Raw genomic sequence first — 21,794 nt, 5'->3', positions numbered from 1 at the left:
GACATTAGTGCCTGGTAATTGACTCTCCTGAACTGTAACATTGCCAAAGGGTAGCTTTTACATCCCAAAAGGTCCAGAAATTTCTGGTCCTTATATGGGGTAGCTTTTTGGGCATGTTGCCTGCTCCTTTCATTCACTGCATCCACAACCAGAGAATTTGGTTCTAGGTGAGAAAATAAAAATTCAGAATCCCTGTCCAGGATGTAGTATTTTTTAATGTCCTGCTTGCAAGGGATGGTGGGGGCATTGCTGGAGTTTGCCAGATAGTCTGACTCAAGAAGGCCTTCATTAATTGGCAATCTGTCCAGGAGTTTGATGGGAATTCTGGACTTTTTTCAGGGGAATTTGCAGGGTGTCAGCAACCAACTTCATCAGGTTCTGGAATTGCCAAAAGTCATCAGTTGATGGCAGTGGTGGCATTACTGCCTCCTCAGATGATGACAAAGATATACTTCTAAGCAAAGGTAACCTCCTTGTCTGATCTTGCTCCTCAAAGGTCTCACCTGCTGACTGAGAGGGGTAGGGAGGGACGAACAGTACCAAGGCCTTCTAAGTTCCTTATGGGACTGAATCGGGGCCCCTCAAAATTGGTGGTGGTATACTGCCCATGGATCCCAGTAAAGCCAATGATGAGGACTACAAAGCATGCGGGGAGGTATCCTTTGTTGGTTGTCCCAAGTGTTAATAGGCAGGCATCTGATATCCTGCCTTTCTTGAAAGTGCATCGTGGAATATCTCCTGGAGTATATTGGAGAGCCTTCAATAGAAAGTTCCAAATCTGAGTCAGAATGCTCCTCCACATATTGTACCGGAGGTGACAATCCTTCTTCATGGATAGTATAAGTTGGGGAGGAGGTAGGTCTTGCAAAAACATGAGCAGTCGGTGACCAGGCAGACCTTGGCACCGAGAGGTGTCTGGAGGTCACAAGGAGGGGTGACTCAGACTCATTTGGTACCAAGAGGTCTTTAGTGTAGTGGAACTCTTGAGGTTCCAGGAGCACAACAGAACTTGGTACAGGCACTGATGATGTTCCCGATGCTGTTGTCCGAAGCGCTGTACTCAGGGTATCATGGATTCCACTAAAGCCATTCTCTTGGCAACAGAAGTCTTTGGTACCGAGCCCCTTTACCCATGAGGAATGGGACTTAGTTGAAGTCTTAGAGTGCTTTATGGTACCTGAAGTGCTTGGAGCCTCACTGACACCTTTCTTGGGGTCCGAGGTTTCTGGTGACAGAATCTTCTTTGAGGAGTAACTCTCTGTCCTGCTCCTCTAATCCTCTCCTTAATCTTTGAGTGGGAAGCTCTTGGTACTGCCAACACAGTTATTAGTACCTCACTCATGGAGAGTGTTTGAAACCAGGTCCTCAACACTGCCTTCACTTTGGAAGCTCTCGGTGATCATGATCTTTACATCAATGGGGCATTAACAGAAGGGGAGGGACTCTGTACAACAGGGGGCTCTCTGCACCTGGGTCTACAGCTGATCTTAAGGCTTGCTCCATCACTAAGGGCAGATCTTCACTACCCGCTGGATTGGCCAGAACTCCAGCTCACGAGAGGCGGAAGCAGAGTCGATGGGGGCCACCATCCTCGTGACTTCAGCTATGCTCTCCCAAAAAAGTGTAGACCAGGGCTAATAGACTATACTTTATTTCCCTGTTTTACATGATCTTCCCTTAAAGAAGTCCTGGGGATATGAGAGTCTCCGAAACAATGTATGTATTGGGAATGCCCATCAGCCATCACCAAGGGGGACAGCTTCTTGAAACAAGAGGCATCCCAGACAGAAGAAAAATTTGTTTGGACCCTTCAATGGGGAAAAATTAAAACAATTATTCAGACACATTTTTAAGAAAAGAAAAGCACGATCAACCATTCCAACAACTATAAGGTTACTAACTAAATATACTACTACTGAACTAAAGAACTAACTACTAATGCAAAGCACAAATAGGCACACACTCTGGCTGAAGGTGGTTGAGAAGGTTTGCCATGCAGCCCTATATAGCCTCAATATGGGCCACAACAATATGAAGGGTGCATGTGCGGGTCAAACTGGCTACCACAAATCTATGATCAAAGTCGCAGGGCACATATTCACCTGAAGTGAAGCACCCACAGGGACACTACTCAAAGAAGAATCTATGTTATTGAAACATTAAGCTTGCACAAGTACGCATTCAGTTGTTAGAAAGTGCAAAAGTTAAGGTTGATTGAGAAACCTAACTCTGTCCTCACTGAACATATACATTACAATACAGTCTACAAGCCTGATTCAGCACTACATTACTCAAGTTTAGCCTTAGATTCACACTGGCAAATCAAGCAATATAAATTTATGAGCACATCATCTTAGATCCCAAGGTGTATTTAAGGTTGGCTAGACAAATGGTGAGCCGAGATCTTTGCATTTGTTTGCCATGTCCACTGGTCCTGTCTTGGCATAATTTAGACTGCAAGTTCCTTGGGGTCAGGATCATCTTTTCAATGTGTGTTTGTACAGTGCTAACACAATGGGACCCTAGTTCTGGATCGGGGTTCTTAGGCACTACTGCAATACTAATAATAAAAAGAATAAGATTGTAGAAAAATTGTATTATATTGTGATTCATTATTGAGAAATAGTGTGTGTTCCCTTGGGTCTGCATCCAAATATGTTTTCTGTAAAACAAGAAGTATATTTAAAAAAAAAAAAAGGGAGAGAAGGCACTTTTTCCAAAATAGCAGTGGCTCCTAAAATGAAGACTTAAGAAGACATGAAAAGCAAAATAAAAGAGCATATCTGAACACGGGCAACAAATCTTATGTACAAATATTCTCTTCTTCTCTTCAGCTTTTCCATCTTGGGCCACATCCCTTGCTCCATGCTATGACCCAGGCATGCAACCTGAATATTTTGTCACTGAATGTCTTTCTGGTACCTGAAACAAAGCACCCTGATTTACTGTATTACCTGACTGTCTAACAATTCCTGTATTAAAAACAAATTGTTCCTGTCAGATGTTGCCACAACATGAAGTTTTTTTCATTTACTGTATAGTACATAGATATGCAGTATTTTCCTGGAGATAAGACAGAGTATTTGTGGATATCGCTTTTGTGAAAAATTGCTGCTGAGTAATTAATCATTTCTTTCTGAATAGCTGGGATGTCATGAAGCACAGATTGCCTGCTTCTAAATTTTATTTAAAAAGCTGTCAGACTCTGACAAGCTGGACCCTGTGGCTAAAGAGCTGGTGGTGGTGAGAAATCCAATCCAGTGGTTTTATTATTACTACTACTGATATAGCACCATAGATATGCCTAGTGCTTTACAAGACAGGAAAGAGCTGACAGCCTAAAGCCTTGATCTTGCAGACTTACTTGGGTCTTGCTAACATGAGTATTCTACTGGAGTCAACTGAACCATTCACGGTACTAAACACTACCATGGATAGGAAGTTCCTGTTGTTGCCTCCACTTGTTTCAGCATAATTTAGGGAGGAGATGGGCAAAGGGGAAGTGGGAAGGTGGTATGAACAAGCAAGATACACTAGAGTAACGTGCGGAGTAAACAGTTATTACTTATGAAAGAGTATAAACATGCACAAGTACACACATGCACATGAGCACACACTTACTTTTAGTGTGTAAGGCTCCTTTGAAGGAAAAGGGATATTTGAGGAGGGAGTTAATGGAGGAGCCATGGCTGATGGGATCCAGAAGGGAGTTCCCCACACAGAGTAGTATATAAGGGCTTGTCTACACTGGCACTTTACAGCGCTGCAACTTTCTCGCTCAGGAGTATGAAAAAACACCCCCGAGTGCAGCAAGTTTTGGCGCTGTAAAGCGCCAGTGTAGACCGTGCACCAGCGCTGGGAGCCACACTCCCAGCGCTGGTATCTACGCCCCTTGTGGAGGTGTTTTTTTCAGAGCGCTAGGAGCACTTTAGCGTTGCCAGTGTAGACTAGCCCTTTCTTAAGGCACAGGAAAAGATCACTAAGGATCACTCCAGATGAGCAGTATGGGCTAAGCAAAGAACGTATGCAGGAGAGTGAAAAGAAACAAGAGGCAAGAAGGTGGATTAAAGCTAAGGCAGGCTTTGTCTTACTGACTCTGCCTGCCTCTGCTCCCTCAATATGGGCGACAGTTTTTTCCACATGAGAGGAAGTGTTATATCGGGAAAGTCAATTTGGCATGGCAACAAGCTGTTGCCCAGCTACAGCAGCCTGACACTTCACAAACCTTCTAAGAAGAAAAAGCTTCTTTGATGTGTGCAGCTTCAAATAAAGCTTTGCCTGAGCCAAACTGAATGTAGAGTCAAAATCTGTGTTACAGATAAACTTCAAGTGGGTCTGGGAGAATAGGAAAAAACAAAGTAAAATGTATCTGGATAAGGAAAAAATGGAACTAAATCATGTTTCATGTCATTGCTGATCATTTCACTCTATGATGATGTGTCCTAAAGAGAATAAAATGTAAGTTGGTGGATTTTTTTTTAATTGTACATCCCTTAGTAAAGTGCACTACATGACTTATCTCTGAATTCTGATTCCTTGTGATTGAACCATGATTATTAGCAAGACCAAACACCATTATTTATTATCATGCCAACAATGAGATGGACTCTGACATTATTTTGACTTGTGACACTAAAAGGCTAAGAGATACCAACAACTCTAGTTCACATTATATATGAATATTTGTATACAATTTGAGTAAAACATTAACAACCTGAAAATAGCTGCAAATCAAATGTTTAAAAAGCTTTGTTGTAGTATAAACTATGGAAAATATTGTTATTTATCTGATTGCATGAAGTTAAAAGAAAAGTCTTAAAACAGTCTTTGGTATCAAATTCTAAATTATACTTTGCAAGAAAGCAGAGACCTAATTTAGTTACATTGTCATTTTCTTTGATGTGAACATTCCATAAAATGTTGGTAAACTACTCTAGCAACTGTTACCAAATTGTAAAGTTCAACTAGAAATGCTCCATCTTTTACCTTCTCTCATCCTCCCCAACCCCATTGCTACCTCAGCTCACCTCATCACCTTTCAAAACTTCTGTGCCATCCAACTCACGGGCCTGGTTTGCTTTCTGTAACATTTGCCTCTCCATGTTTGACATCTCCTCCTTGGCAGCCTGAAGCTCTTCTGCCTTGGCTTCTTTCTTCCGAGAAATTATGGATGCCTGTGGGATTGTCAGATGTCAACTTGGATGAGCAAAGTAAAAAAGTGCACTTGGTCACCCATGGTTAACCATCAATAAAATCTAACAGTTAAATTTTAAAATTCAGGTGGGGTAACATTGAGATTGTAGAGAAAATAGTAGGGAGGAAATTTACTATTAAGGAGAAAATTTTGTTGTTAACATGCCCCTTTGTAGCTATACTGAAAGTAAACAACAACAACAACAACAGTAATAGATTCAATCCTGAATCCATTCTGGTCAATGGCAAAATTCTCATTGACTTCACTGGAACCAGGATTTCACCCAGAGCACTTATGTTCCAGATTCACATTAAACATTTATATTCCAGATTCATGTTAATATTTTTACATTTAGCTTTAACTTCTGTAACTGAATTTTTAATTTTCATTAAAGAAAAAGAGGTGTAGATTACTGTTGCTCAGTTTAATTTGTTTAGTCTTTTTTGTGCATATGTAAGATGCACTAACCAGGCTTAACTGGAAAAGTATCCAAGATTTTGCAAGATTTCAAAATGTCATAATGTGGATTTTTATAACTCCAACCTACAGAAATATGTAGCTTGTAACTAGCAACAGAACAGAGCCATTAAATCTCTGCAACCTAGAAAAAGACAACGAGGAAAGGAATAAAGGATTACAGATTATTTCACCCCTTTGAGCCTCACAGAGATAGATGGTTTTTAAATGAAATTTTCATACCATGTATACTATATAGTATTTTTAGTGTTGCCTAACATTTCATGGAAAAATCAATGTGTTTAAGAACATAGGTGTAAAATAGATCAGAAAAATAAAGCATTTTTATATCAGAATTTTTTTTCAAGAATCAAAACACTAAAGTTATAACATGCAACCTAGTGTTTTCAGCATATTAAAATAAAACATAGCCACAATGTAGGTATCTTCAATGCAAGCGTCTCCTCACTGGACTAAAGGAACATCTTTTTTTCTAAATATATATCAGAGGTGATTCTCCCTACACAACATCTCAGCTCTTAGCTTCTTAAGATTATCCACAGAGACAAACTGTGGTGAATACATGCGATGATTTTGTAAAGTTGACTATACTCATTGTGGAACTGAGCAGAGGATTTCACTCAAGCTGAATTCCTGGAATGTTTCCGCCATAGAACATCAGAGCTTTATATTAGGAGCCAGATGGCTTTTTGTACAATACATTATGTAGCTTATCTTGGGCAACAAAACACCTCTTTACAAAACAAAGACTACATACTTCAGATTACATTTGCATCTAAAAATAATATACATTCTACCACTAAATTACAATTTTTACCTAATAACTTTGAAAAATATTTTTCCATAACTGTAGAAACTGTCATGAACAATGCCAGTAAAATTCAAAGTCACACAAGTTATTGGGAAATAAATCTAATATTTTACTATATAAGCCCTAGAAATGGTCAGTTTTCATGAAGTTTGGTCTATAATGTGTGGATTTATCGTGTCTTGACCAAGAGCATTTGTTCTTTGCTTTCTTTTCACTTTAAGTCTGTAACATATGTTCTGAAATAGAGAATTGGGAAAATGCTATGATATATGGTCACACACAAGAAATGGGATATGACTGGTAGTAAGAACTGCAGTGATTGCCGAATAAGGATCTAGGCTTTTCTCTTTTAGGAATTGTCTACACTTGGAAGTTTACCAATGTAGCTGTTCTGGAATAAGCCCCAGTGTGAATGTTATTCCAGAGGAGCTATTTCAGTAAATTTCCAAGTGTAGACTAGTAACTCAGTAATGAGTATGCAATATATCTAGGCCAATCTTGGAACATGCCCTAACTACCACTAACTTCTATCGGAGCTGAGGGCACCTTTCAGATGTTAGGCCTAGAATACAGACACTCTACTGTATCTAACACACAAAGCCTACGGGCCTGATCCTGTAATTGCTTCTTATCAGGCTTAGTCCCACTGCAGTCAATAGGACTATGCCAACAGTAAGCGGTTGAAGGATTTATATAATGTAAATATAGTTGTGTTCAGCTGTTATTTATTTATTTATTCTTCATGTCTTTCTGTTTACTTGTTTCTGAAAAACTAAATTAAAGAAAAAAGACAACACGAGACTGTAGATAACGGTCAGTCAATTTGACAACATTTTGCTGCTTACAATAAACCTTTTGTTCCTTCTTACCTGTTGTCGATACATGGAAAATTTACTATCAATTGGCTCATATTTCATCATTCTCTTTTCAATCAATTGATTAATTTGAGCATTGACTTCATTTATCTGAAATAAAGAGTGGAAGATCGAGAAAATGCCATATTTCTTACTAAATAAACATTAGCAGAGTTAGAGAAAACAGAATATTAATACTTTGTCCTCTCTCTAAGGCCTGGTTTACACTAAGGGGGGGGGTCAAACTACGGTACGCAAGTTCAGCTATGCGAATAGCGTAGCTGAACTCGAACTACCTTAGTTCAAAGTACTCACCCGTCCAGACGCCGCGGGATCGAAGTCCGCGGCTCTCCAGTCGACTCTGCCACCGCCGTTCGCGGTGGTGGAGTTCCGGAGTCGACGGGAGCGCGTTCGGAGTTCGATATATCGCGTCTAGATTAGACACAATATATCGAACTCCGAGAAGTCGAACGCTAGCCGCCGACCCGGACGGTAAGTATAGACATACCCTAAGGATATCAAAATGCTTGGCAAACTAATGAATTTAGCCTCACAACACACTTGTAAGGAAGTATTATCAGACTCATTTTAAAGATGGAGAAACAGACACAAAAAGGTTAAGTGACTTGCCAAGATTGCACAGTAAGTCTGATGCAAAGCCAGAAATACAGCCCATGTCTTCAGACTCCCAGTCCTGTGCCTTAACAACAAGATGAACCTGTGTTAGGGAGTCCCTCCAAACTAAGGCCTTGATCCTGCAAAAGGAACTGGGTTGATGGACTCTTACAGAGAAAAGGGATGATGTTACAATTGCTTTGTGTGCCCTGATTATATCAATGACCAGCTATAATTCTTCTTTAATAAGCCACTAGTCTGAAGAGGAGATAGATTCAAACTAAATGGCGCCCAGTTCCAGTATAATTCTGAAGATCCCAGGACCCACTTGGCCCACTGTTGCCCCACACGACCCACTTGCCCCAATGTTCCTTCTACTCCTCCAAGACAGGCTCATTTTGCTTCTTCTCCCAAAACCTTGATTTTCCTCCTCTGTGAGCCCACCTTAGCTGGCAGCCAGTCAACAGGAGCTATGATAAAATACTGACTCACTGCTACATTGGGTGTTCCCTCTAACCATGGAGCCTTAATTCTCTGCTGCCTAGGAAGATATGTGCTAATAAGCAAATCCTGTAAAAGTGTGCTGCAGTCAGAGGGAATGCTAAAAGTAACACAGGCACGATACTGGGCACTACCCTAGCAATTCTGCAGGCAACAGATGTGTACTTTGAAGACCAAATATGTCAAGACTATTGCTTAATAATGGTGTAGAGAGACTTTCAAATACTGAGATTCCTGAACTGTTCCTCCTCTATGTGGGATTCTTTTTTATTTCTAAAGGCATTAACTCTCTGTTGGAATGGGTGTGAATTCAAAGAGGATATGAATTCCCTTATATCAGTGATTCCCAACTTTTTAATGCCATGACCCCCTTTGGGCTAATCTCAGTTAATGTAATCCCCAGACTGGGCCTATTTGCCTAGGAAAATCTAATGCTTAGTAAAACTGAATATTTAATTTTTATGATCCACAGTAAAGTATAATTTATAAAAGAAAAATTGGCATAATGTGTGAAGTTCTATCTGCAAGAGAAATAAGTTTGCATATTTCCCTCAATTATTGCATCAGCCTACGTGAGAGAATAGATGTATAATGTAATACATCTTAGAGTTACTATTAGAAATGTAGTGAAAAGTAAAATACTTTTGGGTTGAGAGTGAGTCTACCCCATGAGGGGTGCCCCCAGAAATTCCTCTCATGGTATGCTGGGCTTGGGGGAAGAGGGCCAGGTCCTGCCCTTGGGGGTGAAGTGTTGGAGTGGCTGGCTGGGCTGAAAGAGGCGATAAGTGTCGGAAAACGACTTTTTGGGGGTGGGGATGAAGGGGGCTTCTTGGTGAGATGGGGGGACTGAAGATGAGGGTTTTTTGGGGGGTCTAATGGGGACAAATCGGGTAGCTGCCCAGCATCAACCAAGCTCAGGAAGAGGCATCAACACCAGCTGCAGGTGGTGCTGAGGTGGGTGGAGGGTATGAACTCATGCTGCAGACCTGGATGCACCCATCTGGCTTGGACAGCATCTGGTACCAGCAGCCTCTGTTATGATCAAAGTAAAGCCAATGACAGCACCATGTCCTCCCATACTCTGATTGGTATATTCTTTACGAATGACTCCATTATTAAACTACAGATTAGATCTGAAGCCTTAAAATAGTGGTGTGATTCACCTTTGGAACCTCTGCCATCCACCATGGTGTGATTCTTGTAATCAAAATAGCATTCGTGGTTTCAATCACTTCTGCTAGCCATGTAGCTCTTTCTTGTACCTTCCTTTCCCTAGTGCACTGTAGGCATATGATCTTTTCGTGGTTCCAGATTATTTTTCTTCCCACTAGATCACCTCTAAATTGCCTATCCATTTAGAAGTTTGTCCCTCCTTCATTACACCAGGAGAGAGTGTGGAATACTTGGTTATTATCACAGTGTGAGCTAAAGCATCACTCTTCCCACAGCCACTCTTTCCCAGATCTTCAGATAAAGTGAGGGGCTTAATTACACTATCACAAAGTATTTTAAAGCATATATTAGAGTAGCTTGTACACATAACTGCTGTGACACAGTTAAATACTATCATTAAAATCTATCACAAAGGCTTGCAGGGTGAAATCCTGGCCCCGCTGATGTCAACAGCAAAACTCCCATTGACTTCAATGGAGCCAGGATTTCACCCTCAGTTTCTTTACTGCCCATCTTTCGTAAGCCACGCCAAGACTTGGAGGCATTTAGGGAGATCATGAAGGGTCAGCTTTAGGTTGGGGAGCAAAAATGTCTACCAAACACTATACCAAAATTATGAAGAGTCATTAGCCTGTCTGTAGTTAAGGCTGCAGCAAGCTTTTCTTATACTCAACATATATACCATTAAACAGTATTTTACTTTTCACTACATTTCTAATAGTAACTCTAAGATGTATTACATTACACATCTGTTCTCTCACGTAGGCTGATGCAATAATTGAGGGAAATATGCAAACTTATTTCTCTTGCAGATAGAACTTCACACATTATGCCAATTTTTCTTTTATAAATTATACTTTACTGTGGATCATAAAAATTAAATATTCAGTTTTACTAAGCATTAGATTTTCCTAGGCAAATAAGAAATCTATTACGATCAAAGATTTTAGCTGATCTGAACAGCTTCAGTTTCTGACATTTGAAAAACTGTAATAAAGAGTAAATCAAATATATTAGCTTTGATCAACAAATTAGCTGAGATGTTACCATTTGAAACAAAAAGCATGCAAGTTATCCAAGTATGCAAATTATCTTCACACCTCTGCACATTGCATTAAAATGAAATGTCAGTGATATACTACATACTGAGGATCTGATTCTCCACTCTATTAACACTGGCTTTATGTAAATGTAACTACACTGAAGTTAATGGACTTAAAACCAGTATAAAATTGATGTAAGGAGGGGGGGGGAGGGAAATCAGGCCTTCAACAATAATAAATGAATATCTCTATTCATACAAACCCACATTACTAAAACAATTTTCTAAACAGTTTTGTAAGGTGGGGTTTGGAGTAATGCCAGACCCTGGGTTGAGTCAGCAACTCATACTTTTTCTTTTCTTTGAAAAAGGAAGGTAATTATATTTGGGAATTAAAAACACTTATTCAAGGATTTAGGGCAGAAATAAGACAGTCGATGCTTATATAAGTCCAGAAGACAAACTAGTTGGATTTTTAGGCAACATACCTTAGTTTCAAGTTCATTGAGATCAGACTGACCCATAGCTGGCTCTGAAACCACTTTTTGTAGGAAATACAATGATTGCTTCTTACTTTCTAGTTCTCTAGGAAATTTTTCAGAGCACAGATATGAATTGAACTTTATCTCCTCTTCCAGTCTCTTCATTAAGCCTTGAAAAAAATATTTAATCAACATGTGTCTAAACAAAGGAATGTAGAGGGTAATTAGGTTTCATTCCATAATAACTGTAATTTAACCAATATATCAAGCTATTTAGCAACAGATTATAATAATTAGAGCATAATGCTTGAGCCCGCTTCTCAAAACTGAAAGGAATACCTAGTTGTTTGATTTATACTTTAAATTCTGGTTCTCTCTTTAAATAAGAGTAACATATAATACAGCAAACTATGTGTGTTTCCCTTCCAAATTTCCTTCTTCAGAATTTAACTACAATAAAACCCCCTCTTCTGTGAAACTCCATTAATCTGAATTTGAATACAATCTCCAATTTGCATGAAAGGTCTCACCATCCCCCATTCAAACAAACACCATGTGCCCCATTTCATTCAGAAAACTGGGTTGTGTAGTACTTTTTTGTTATACTAAAACAGATGTGGTTTTGGACTACATGTATACGAAGTTTTAGAAGAGGGTGACCAAATACAGGCTGCTTGTGTATATCCATCTTCTTATGTGTATTCAGAAAAGGGTGGCCAAGCACAACACAAGTCTGGTGGCTTGCTCAGGGCTTCTCTAAAACTCTCACGCCTCAGGACCTCCAGGGTTGGAGCATCAAACTAAGCATCGTGATGTAGATTTGACACAGACAATCCCAGTCACATGTGGATTACTTCAGCCCCAGATAGGGATTACATGGAAGTGAGGAAAGGAATCTCTGCCTGTCCGCTCTTAGCACCGCTTCTGCACCATTACTATACCCGACCCGCTCCCTCTATCTGTGACTCAGAATAGAACAGGTCTAGAATTTGACCCATTATCTTTAATAAGCATTTGTAAGTGTTCTAATGTGGGCCTTAGTGAGAGTTTGTCCTGTCTGATGTGCAGATTTCTGATAATCTCCGACCCTGTTCAGCCCGATTCTTATTTACAATAAGGCCCCTTTACACTGCTCTGGCAGGATACAGGAGCCTAAAAGTGAATGAATTGCAGTTTATGCTCATTTTAAGTCTCTTTCAAACTGCCAGAGTGCTGTCCCCGGTTCTCTTAAAAAAAAGAAATCACACAACTGTACATTGACTAAGAAACCTGAAAATAAAAATGAAATAGAAAAAAGACAAGAAGAAATTGCTGAGGTTTCTGTCCACGGATGCAACAGGAGAAAGCATTGTTTGCTCTGTAGAAGCCTCATGTGCACTGCCTGTTACCAAGCTTCTGACCATTTTGCTCTTGCTAGGTATCGTAGGTTAGCCTATTTTCCTGATAATTCAGAAAGGAACATTAATACATCCAGATAAGTAAAATTCACAACCAGTGGGAAATTAGTTTACTCTGTCAAGTAGCTGTGAGATTTTTAAAATTACATTGTACAGTCTTCTGATGACAGTAGGTGGTAATAGCTCAATTAGTTCTTTAAGATACTAGTGCCAAGGACTGTGATTTGGAAAGCATACACAAGATAATATGACAGTGGGGAGAGGTATTTTAGAATATTTTCATCCGTTTGATGGACACAAAAAAGACTAGTAGCGCTGTAGCTATCCAAAGTGCTTTAGAAGCATGACTGTTATTTTCATGGTTGTCACAGATATTACAGAAAACGTTAAATTAGCTATGCCAAGAAAAACATGAAATTCAGAATCTGCTAGTTTTTCACTTACTGCACACCTGCAGGGAAAAACCTGAGACACATGGATATGATTGATCCTGCTGACACAGGGATGGAAATGCAGGAGGCAGGTGGGAATGGGACCAGGGCTGGAGTCAGCTTGCCTGCCCTTTAGTTCTCTCAGGCTGAGGGTCTGGAGGCCTTGTCATTAAGAATGACAGAGGGAGAAGGTCAAAACAAAATGAGAAACAGGCCTATGAAAAGGGGTTGTGACTCTCCTACAGCTATTTACATCTGGAAAATGGGGAGGGCCAGATCCTCTTTGCCTTTCGTTCTCAAGAGTTTTTTTAGACAGTAAGGGGTGGGGGTGCTCATTTCAGCTGCCTTAAGGGAATTAAACCAGCTGGAAGAGAGGAAAAGGTCTTAAAAACATAGAAGAAAGCAAGCCACCTCCACAGAAAGCAGTATTATTTATGAAGTAAAACTGACACAACCCAAAAGTGAGTGAATTTTTCATTTCCATTCCAGCAGTTTATAAGGGTAATTTGTTTATACTGTAAAAGCAGAAAAGAGTCCTGTGGCACCTTATAGACTAACAGACGTATAGGAGCATGAGCTTTCGTGGGTGAATACCCACTTTGTCAGATACATGGCATTGTTTATACTGGCCATTTAAACATGCTTAGAAAATAGATATTGCCCTACAAAATTCACTGTTTTACTCCATGGAAAATGTCAAGTGTTTCTATTAAAAAATAAAATAAATAAAAATGCAGCCTTAATAGTGACTTCAGAACTGGGATAGAATGTGTAGGTTCATGCAGTAGCCATTATGCACTCAGCAATAGCTCACCTGCCACCTTGCCCATTAGAATCTGATTTATCAAAAGGAAATGCAGGTCAGCACGGCAGGGTTATGATTCACTTTTTTCACCATGCTGTGATTTTTAACTTTCACCAGGCCTTTCATCAGAGTTAGGTCTCTTCTGCCCATGGTTAGTGTTTCAACAGAAACACAGCACCTCTACAACTGCAGCAACCTCTCCCACATACACAGTGTACTAAACTTCAGCATCAGCACTGAATAGGAACACAAGCCCTGGTTTGGGATATATAACCATGGCCCTTGGCCTGGAAACAAAAGTGATGCCAATTGAGTTACCCTGCTACTAACTGCTAGTTTTTTTTTACTTTAGGCAGATTTCTAGCTTTCCAACTTCCTTTTAAATAAGAAAGGGAGATTACAATATATTTAACCTTATAGATTCATAGAATCCAAGGCTAGAAGGGACCATTAGATCATCTAGTCTGACCCCCTATATAACAAAGGCCATAGAACTTCCCCAAAATAATTCCTAGAGCAGATCTTTTAGAAAAAAACATCCAGTCTTGATTTAAAAGTTACCAGTGACTGGTAAACCACCATGAACCTTGGTAAATTGTTCCAATGGTTAACTACCCTTTTTTAAAACGTATGCCTTATTTCCAGTCTGAATTTGTTTAGCTTCAACTTCCAACCAGTGGATCATAACTTTCTATGATCTACTAGATTGAAGAGCCCCTTATTAAATGTTTTTTACCCTTGTAGGTACTTATAGACTATAATCAAGTCATCTTAACCTTCTGTTTGTTAAGCTAAATAGATTGAGCTCTTTGAGTCCTATCATTATAAGGCATGTTTTCTAATCTTTTAATTGTCCTCATGACTCTTCTCTGAGCCCTCTCCAATTTATTAACATCCTTCTTGAATTGTGGGCTCCAGAACTGGACACAGTATTCCAGCAGTGGTCACCCCAATGCCAAATATGGAGGTAAAATACCTTCTCTACACCTACTCGATAGTTCCCTTTTTATGCATCCCAGGTTTACATTAGCTCTTTGGCCAAAGAGTCATACTGGGTCCTCATGTTCAGCTGATTATCCACCATGACCCTCAAATATTATTCTTGATATCTAATGCTACTTACGTCTTTATTATAAGGATATACATTTCTAAATACCCCACTGTACATATTGTAATCAAGCTAAAAATTCTAATCAAGCATTTCCAGAGGAGCAGGGACCAACTGGCTTCAAGGGGCTATGAACCTGCTGGTATTTGGGCTTATTCCTACAACAATCTGATAGCTATTACCAAGCTACTAAATTTTGATTGCTCCTTATACCCTGAATGCTCCTGAAGGTACAGTAAAGCAGTGAAACAAGTCAAAACCTGACAACTTGATGGGAAAGTGCAAACAGAAGACTGATGACTAACCTACTTGGTTTCCTTTACAAATAATTGTGGAATATTTTACTCTCTGTAGGATTAGACATATGGGGAAGTAGCTACCTAAATGCTATTTCTGCAGTTTAACTGAAACTTTTTAAAACAGTGTTTTCCAGTGAATCATACTTTTTTCAAATTCCCAGGCTAGAAGGCAGAGCAGCAAGTGTACTTTAAATCTTTCCATTACATACTTCAAAATCTTGTTTAATTATTTCAACTCTGACTTTCTGTCTCTCTATACACAAGCTGCACAGTAAGTTTGGCTCAGTGCCCTAAGGTTATTTTAGCTGAGTTCTTCCAACCACATATTTACACGTGAAAAGCTATTAACAGCAATTCCTAAAGTTTTCCATTCAGATTTTTTTATTACAGGAAAGGAGTGGGTGAAGAATTATTTAGTGCTTGCTCAGTTATGCAGGAATTAGGCAACTTTCTTGCCCCGATTCTATTAATGAACATAAATTCAGACTTGCCTCGGCTCTCAGACTCTTAGTTCTTTCTAAGCTGCTAATTGTGCAAATTTGTACCATAAACATTTGCAACATTAACCAATCTGATTTAAAAAAAAATGAGGAACATACAGTTTGTGGCCTCCTAACAAAATTTTGGATTAAGTGACTTGCTCAACAGGAAGACCGTGACATAAGCAGGTCTAGAACTGACTTCTCCTGCGTAGAATTCACATACCTTAACCATAAGATCATCCCTTCTCTTCCTGCAGTCACCATCTTGTTCTCTTCACCACTTCCAACTTCTATAGCATGTAAGGTATGGATGGTACGGACACTTCCACTACACAGCCCTAATTCATTTCCGGACCACCACCCATACTAGCACTGATGAAGCAAGGGTCCCGTGGAAGAAAACAGTATATATCCATGTAATGAAAGACTATCGTAATGAATACGCAAAAGGGCCAAATTAAGGTTGTGACATTTCCTAACTTTTGAATGCTTAAGTTAGCAACCTAAATAACACCGTAATATCTTTTTAACGTATTTTTTTGGTATGTAATTTCCTGTTTCTTTGAGGGTTCTTTTAAAAGGAAAAAGGTAAAACCAAATTTTACTATGTGTAATGGTAACATTGCCCCTCATCATGCATCAGTGGAAGCTTTGAACCTTCATCACTGCAGTACAGCTTCAGATACAGGATTAACTGTATTAGCTGGCAGCAGGAGTATTAGCTGTTATCCCCAAAGGGAGGATGTCTCCTAGGTCCATGCGCTAGGTCCAAGAGGGTTATCGGGGAGCTGCTCTGGCTCTCTTTCCTCATCCTTGAGAGGTTGTCTCCCTAAGGGTTGTCTCCCTACGGTGCATATGACTGTTGCTTTGGCAGTGGTATGGGCATGAGTTAATTGTTGCATGCTGCAAAAATTTTTCTGAGCAATGCAAATAACAGAGAGAAAAGATTATTTCAAAAGCTTACATCTCATAGATTACAAGACCAGAAGGAACCATTGTGATCATCTAGTCTGACCTCCTACACAAAACTAGCCATAAGACTTCTCTGCCTTAATTCCTGTTTGAACTAGAACATACCTTTTAGAAAAACATTCAATCTTGATTTCAAAATTTCCAGTGATGGAGAATCCACCACAGCCCTTGGTAAGCTGTTCTAATGGTTAATTACCCTCACGGTTAAAATTTTGCTCCATATTTCCAGTCTGAATAGCTTCAGTTTCTAGACATTGGAAATTGTTATACCTTTATCTGCTAGATTGAAGAGCCGTCGATTATCAAAACTTCTGTTCTTATTTAGGTACCAACAGACTGTGATCAAGTCACCCCTTAATCTTCTCTATGATAAGCCAGATAGAACTCCTAGAGTCTCTCGCTATAAGGCATGTTTACCAATCATTCTCATGACTCTTCTCTGAACACTCTCCGTTTTTTCAACATCTTTCTTGAATTCTGAACATCAGAATTGGACATAATAATCCAGTAGCAATCATACCAGTGCCAAATACAGATGTAATATAACCTCTCTACTCCCACCCAATAGTCCTATGTTTAAACATCCAAGGATCTTGTTAACGCTTTTGGCCACTGAGAACTCACGTTTAACTCATGGATTATTCACTATGGCCCCCCAAGTCTTTGTACCAGTCGCTGTTTCCCAGGATGGAGATTCCTATCCTGTATGTATGGCTTACATTCTTTGTTCCTAGATGTATGACATTACATTTGGTTGTATTGAAACTCATATTGTTTGCTTGTGCCCAGCTTGCTATGTGATCCAGACAGTTCTGTATCAGCGACCTGTCCTCTTTCTTATTTACCACTGCCCCCAAGTTCTGTGTCATCTGCAAACTTTATCAGTGGTGATTTTATGTTTTCCTCTAGCTCATTGATAAAAATGTTACACGGCATATGGCCAGACCCAATCCCTGTCAGACATCACTAGAAACACACCTGCTCAATGATTAATCTCTTTTTATAATTACACGTTGAGACTTAAAATTTATCCAGCTTTTAAATCCATTTAAATGTGCCATGTAAATTTATAACATTCCAATTTCTTAAAATGTTGTGTGCTAGCAAGTCAAACAACTTACTGAAGTGTAAATATATTACACAAATACTATTACTTTTATCAAACTTGTAATATCATAAAAAAAAATTAAGTTAGTTTGACAAGATCCACTTTCATATATACATGTTGATTAGCACTAGTTATATTACAGTCCTTTACTTCTATATGAATCAGGTCCTGTATTTGTTTTGCTTGGGATCAACGTCAGGCTGAAAGGCCTATCATTACGCTGGTCATCTTGTTTACTCATTTTAAATACTGCCACAATTTTACCGTCTTCCAGCCCTTGGGAACTTCTCCAGTATTTCAAAACTTAATGACAATCAACATTAACAGTCCAAAGAGCTACAGAGCCAGTTCTTTTAAAACACTTGGGTACAAGTGATCTGGAATTGCTATTTCAAAATAGCTAACTTCAGTGGCTGCTGTTTAACATCCTTCTGAGTTGCTCTTGGAATGGAAAGTATTTAATCATCATATGACAAGAAGACATCATCTGGCTTTTTTCCAAATACAGAACAGAAATATTTATTGAACACATCTGCCTTTTCTGTGTTATTATTGACAATTTTACTATCTCCATCTGGTAATAGTCAAATATCTTTGTTCAGATTCCTTTTGTTTCTAATATACTTTATAAACTTCTTACTGTCTTTAATTCTGTTGGCCATTGAAGTCTTCTGTTCCTTTAATTCCTATATCAATTTTCTATAATTCCTATCTTATAAATTGATATTCATTGCTAACAACTGCCCCTTTTTTCCATTTTTATATATATATATATATATATATATATATATATATATATATATATATATATATATATATATATATACACACACCTCTACCCCGATATAACGCGACCCAATATAACATGAATTTGGATATAACGTGGTAAAGCAGTGCTCTGGGTGGGCAGGGCTGCTCACGCCGGTGGATCAAAGCAAGTTCGATATAACGCGGTTTCACCTATAACACGGTAAGATTTTTTGGCTCCCGAGGACAGCGTTATATTGAGGTAGAAGTGTGTGTGTATATATATATTTTTTATTACAGAAAGTGGTAAGCTACCTAAGTATATGTGTAGCTACCAGCTCCTCTATAATAAATAATAATAATAAAAATACACAAAGGACATACTTTAATTTTAAGGGCTATTTTTCAATCAGTCTCAGTGTTTTCTCTGATTTCTGCACTCACTTTTGCATATGCAAAAGTCAGTCAATAATCTGTACCTGCAAAAATGGGCACAAAGAAACAGGCCAAGGCTGAAATCTGGCCTAAATGGTCTTAATTAAAACCCAAAAACAAAGCAATGAAAAATTAAAGATTAAGCTATTATAATCTTATTATGCCTCTGTATTGCAGCACATACTGTATATGCGCTAGATCACATCATTGTCAGAGACATCTGTGAACTGTCTAAGCACAATGCGGCACATTAAGGACAGGAGTTTCAGCTTTTAACTAAATTTTTTTTGATTGATGGTCCAATCTTACCTCAGCTGAAGTCAATGGGAATTTTGTCATTGAGTTCACCGGGAGAAGAATCAGATTCTACGTGAGTTTAAGGTATCAAGAGCAAATCCTCCCTCTGCCTCCACAGCCACATATCACATGAAATACAGCAGGACTGGTACGGTTGTACTACATGAGGAGAGTTGGGTGCTCCATGCCCGCTACAGAGCTGTGTTCTGTGGCTTTGATCTAAAGCTCACTGAAATCAACAAAAGACTTTCCACCAATTTCAGTGGGCTTTGAATCAGGTCCTATAAAAGCGGGAGTGCTGTTCTGCTATTAGAGTAAGACCTGGGAGAGGACTGTCTTTATCCTCCATCCCAACTGCCAGAAAAACTTCCTGAGCCAAGCCCACTGACTCAGGGTTGAAGCAGAGACCTGGATAAGAACCTGAATCTATCTTTATTGTCATCTTTCCTCTTTAATTTCACTTTTTATTTAAAAGTAATGTGAAAAAATCAATATCCCTCATCCAAATGTTAGGGATTTGGGGACACCAGCCTGATTTCAAGTGTATGAGAAACCCATTAAAATGTGGCTTATTTGTCAACACCAGATCAATCAGCTCTTTCACGAAACCTCTGATTTCTTTTTTTAAAATCAACTCTTCTTTTTTAATTATGGGCAAGAATCTACCCTATGATACACAACTTTGACTATAAGTGGGAGTTGAACATGAGGATCTGTGGGAAGAATTCATCCCTAAGAATTTAGAGGAAGAAACTTCAGTGAACCAAATACAATGCATTTATAATGACATAGGTTACAAATAATTTTTTAATTATATTTTTAAATTAAATGTAATGTATTTTAATAAGGGCATCTTATGCTTCTCTTTTTCATCATATGTACAGAGTAAGGTTAAATATTGGATACAGTTTATATGAAGTAATTCCTTGTTTACTGGTATTTTAAAGTGGCTATCCCTCTGAGCCTATTACTATTTATTAATTTGACCACGTGTACCAATTTTATTACTTATCAATGATAGTCATCTTAATACATTATTTTAATCAATATTTTACAGCTAGTTATCCACATCCCTGTATCCGTGCCAATGAAATGAACAATAGTGTTCTCTACAGTGGACAAGAACCAAGAATTTAAGTAATTCAGTTCCCTTCTTGGCATTAACAATTTGTGTTTATGCCAGCAGAGATATTCAAAGCAAATCGAGGGCAATCTTGCTGAGAAAGCATGAGTTAGAGTTTTCAAACCACTGTGCTATTGACCACTGTCAACAAAAATACTATGTCATATCCTGGGCAAAAAATTAGAAACTGCAAATTCATGCCACTTACTTTAACACTAACAGCAGCAACAACTGCCTCCACAGTTAAGCAAAATATTAAGAAATGTTGAACTTAATGAAACCAGGATGAGATGCCATAGTGAAACCAAGGAGAACAGTCACTTCAAAACACTTAGCAGAAAACCTATACAGACTAGTACAATGGTCAACCATTTTTCATGGTACAATACGTCTTTTAAATCACTTACCCGAGCTACACTTCTAGAAGAATAAAACCTCTAGTAACAATTAGCTGTAATATTTTCCTGGCAAGGCTAAAGCACACCGATACTAATTGCACATTGACACAATAAGAAATAGTGACCTAGTTCCATGTTTATAAGCTTTTCTTAAAATTAACTTCATTTTAGTTCATAATATGAGGTATGTGTACCCTTCAAGCTGGGGGGTGTAATTTCCAGTTGGAGGAAACATACTTGTGCTAGCTCTCATGGAGCTAATGCACTAAAAATAGAGTGTAGCCATGTCAGTGCATGTGGTGGGACAGGCTAGCTGCCCACCTGAGACCCTACACACATTCTCGGAGCAGCTAGCCTTTCCCACTGCTCATGCTGCCATGGTGACACACACTATTTTCAGCACACTATCTTGATGAGAGCTAGCGTAAGTATGTCTCCTCCAGCTGGGAATTACACCCCCAGCTCGAAGTGTTGATGTAACCATGGAGAAAAAGAATTCAAAATTAGATCACAGTAGTATGTATTAGAAAGACAGATAGAATGCTTCCAATTAAGCACTTGCTGAAGAGAAACACACTCACTAAACAGATTTTCCTCCTTGTGTCAGAAGTGAAAGAATGTGATACAGACTGAAAACTGAGGAGAATGATTTTAGGGGAGAAAATACCAAACTTTCAGTGAGACTCCATTGCTTTCAGACAGCCACTAAACTGACATGGATTTGAAGTGGTAGGAATAGACATCCTGACTAAAAGAGCTGTAGCCAAACATTTAAGAGATATAACAGCTCCAACTACAGACCAACAAAGCAATAAATTAAACCCTACTTAATACACTTATGTCATCTAATTTAAATTTTTGTAAACCATATTGGCTATGTTGTAATTGCTCTGGAGAGCAGTACCTTTGCTTCTCCCCAACGCTAGTTACAATCAGAAACCCAAATCCTGGAGTCCTTACTCAGTCAAAACAGGGTCTTTACTTAAGTAAGGATACCAGGATTTAGCCCAGAATCTCTAAACACTTGGTTCTCTTTTGCAAGC

The 21,794-nt window shown here is 38.9% G+C and overlaps 1 protein-coding gene across 3 annotated transcripts in view; it reads right to left on the bottom strand.

Annotated features, from left to right (window-relative positions):
* Window positions 1-21,794, bottom strand: part of IFT81 (intraflagellar transport 81) — a 63,490-nt gene that overhangs the window by 27,598 nt on the left and 14,098 nt on the right. For 2 of the 3 annotated variants that reach the window (XM_039505338.1, XM_039505337.1), the window contains exons 9-11: window positions 11,156-11,319; window positions 7,352-7,447; window positions 5,028-5,174 (exon numbers count right to left, since the gene is read on the bottom strand). In XM_039505338.1, the coding sequence (XP_039361272.1) occupies window positions 5,028-5,174; window positions 7,352-7,447; window positions 11,156-11,319 (407 nt within the window). Of the gene's footprint in view, window positions 1-5,027; window positions 5,175-7,351; window positions 7,448-11,155; window positions 11,349-15,894; window positions 15,954-21,794 lie in introns of those variants that run through there. The other variant, XM_039505339.1, reaches the window with a different exon arrangement.

The sequence above is a fragment of the Mauremys reevesii genome, linkage group 18 (genome assembly GCF_016161935.1).
Source record: "Mauremys reevesii isolate NIE-2019 linkage group 18, ASM1616193v1, whole genome shotgun sequence".
In the NCBI taxonomy this organism is placed as follows: domain Eukaryota; kingdom Metazoa; phylum Chordata; order Testudines; family Geoemydidae; genus Mauremys; species Mauremys reevesii.
Note: the sequence above shows the minus strand (reverse complement) of the source record. Positions and strands in the feature narration are given on the sequence as shown.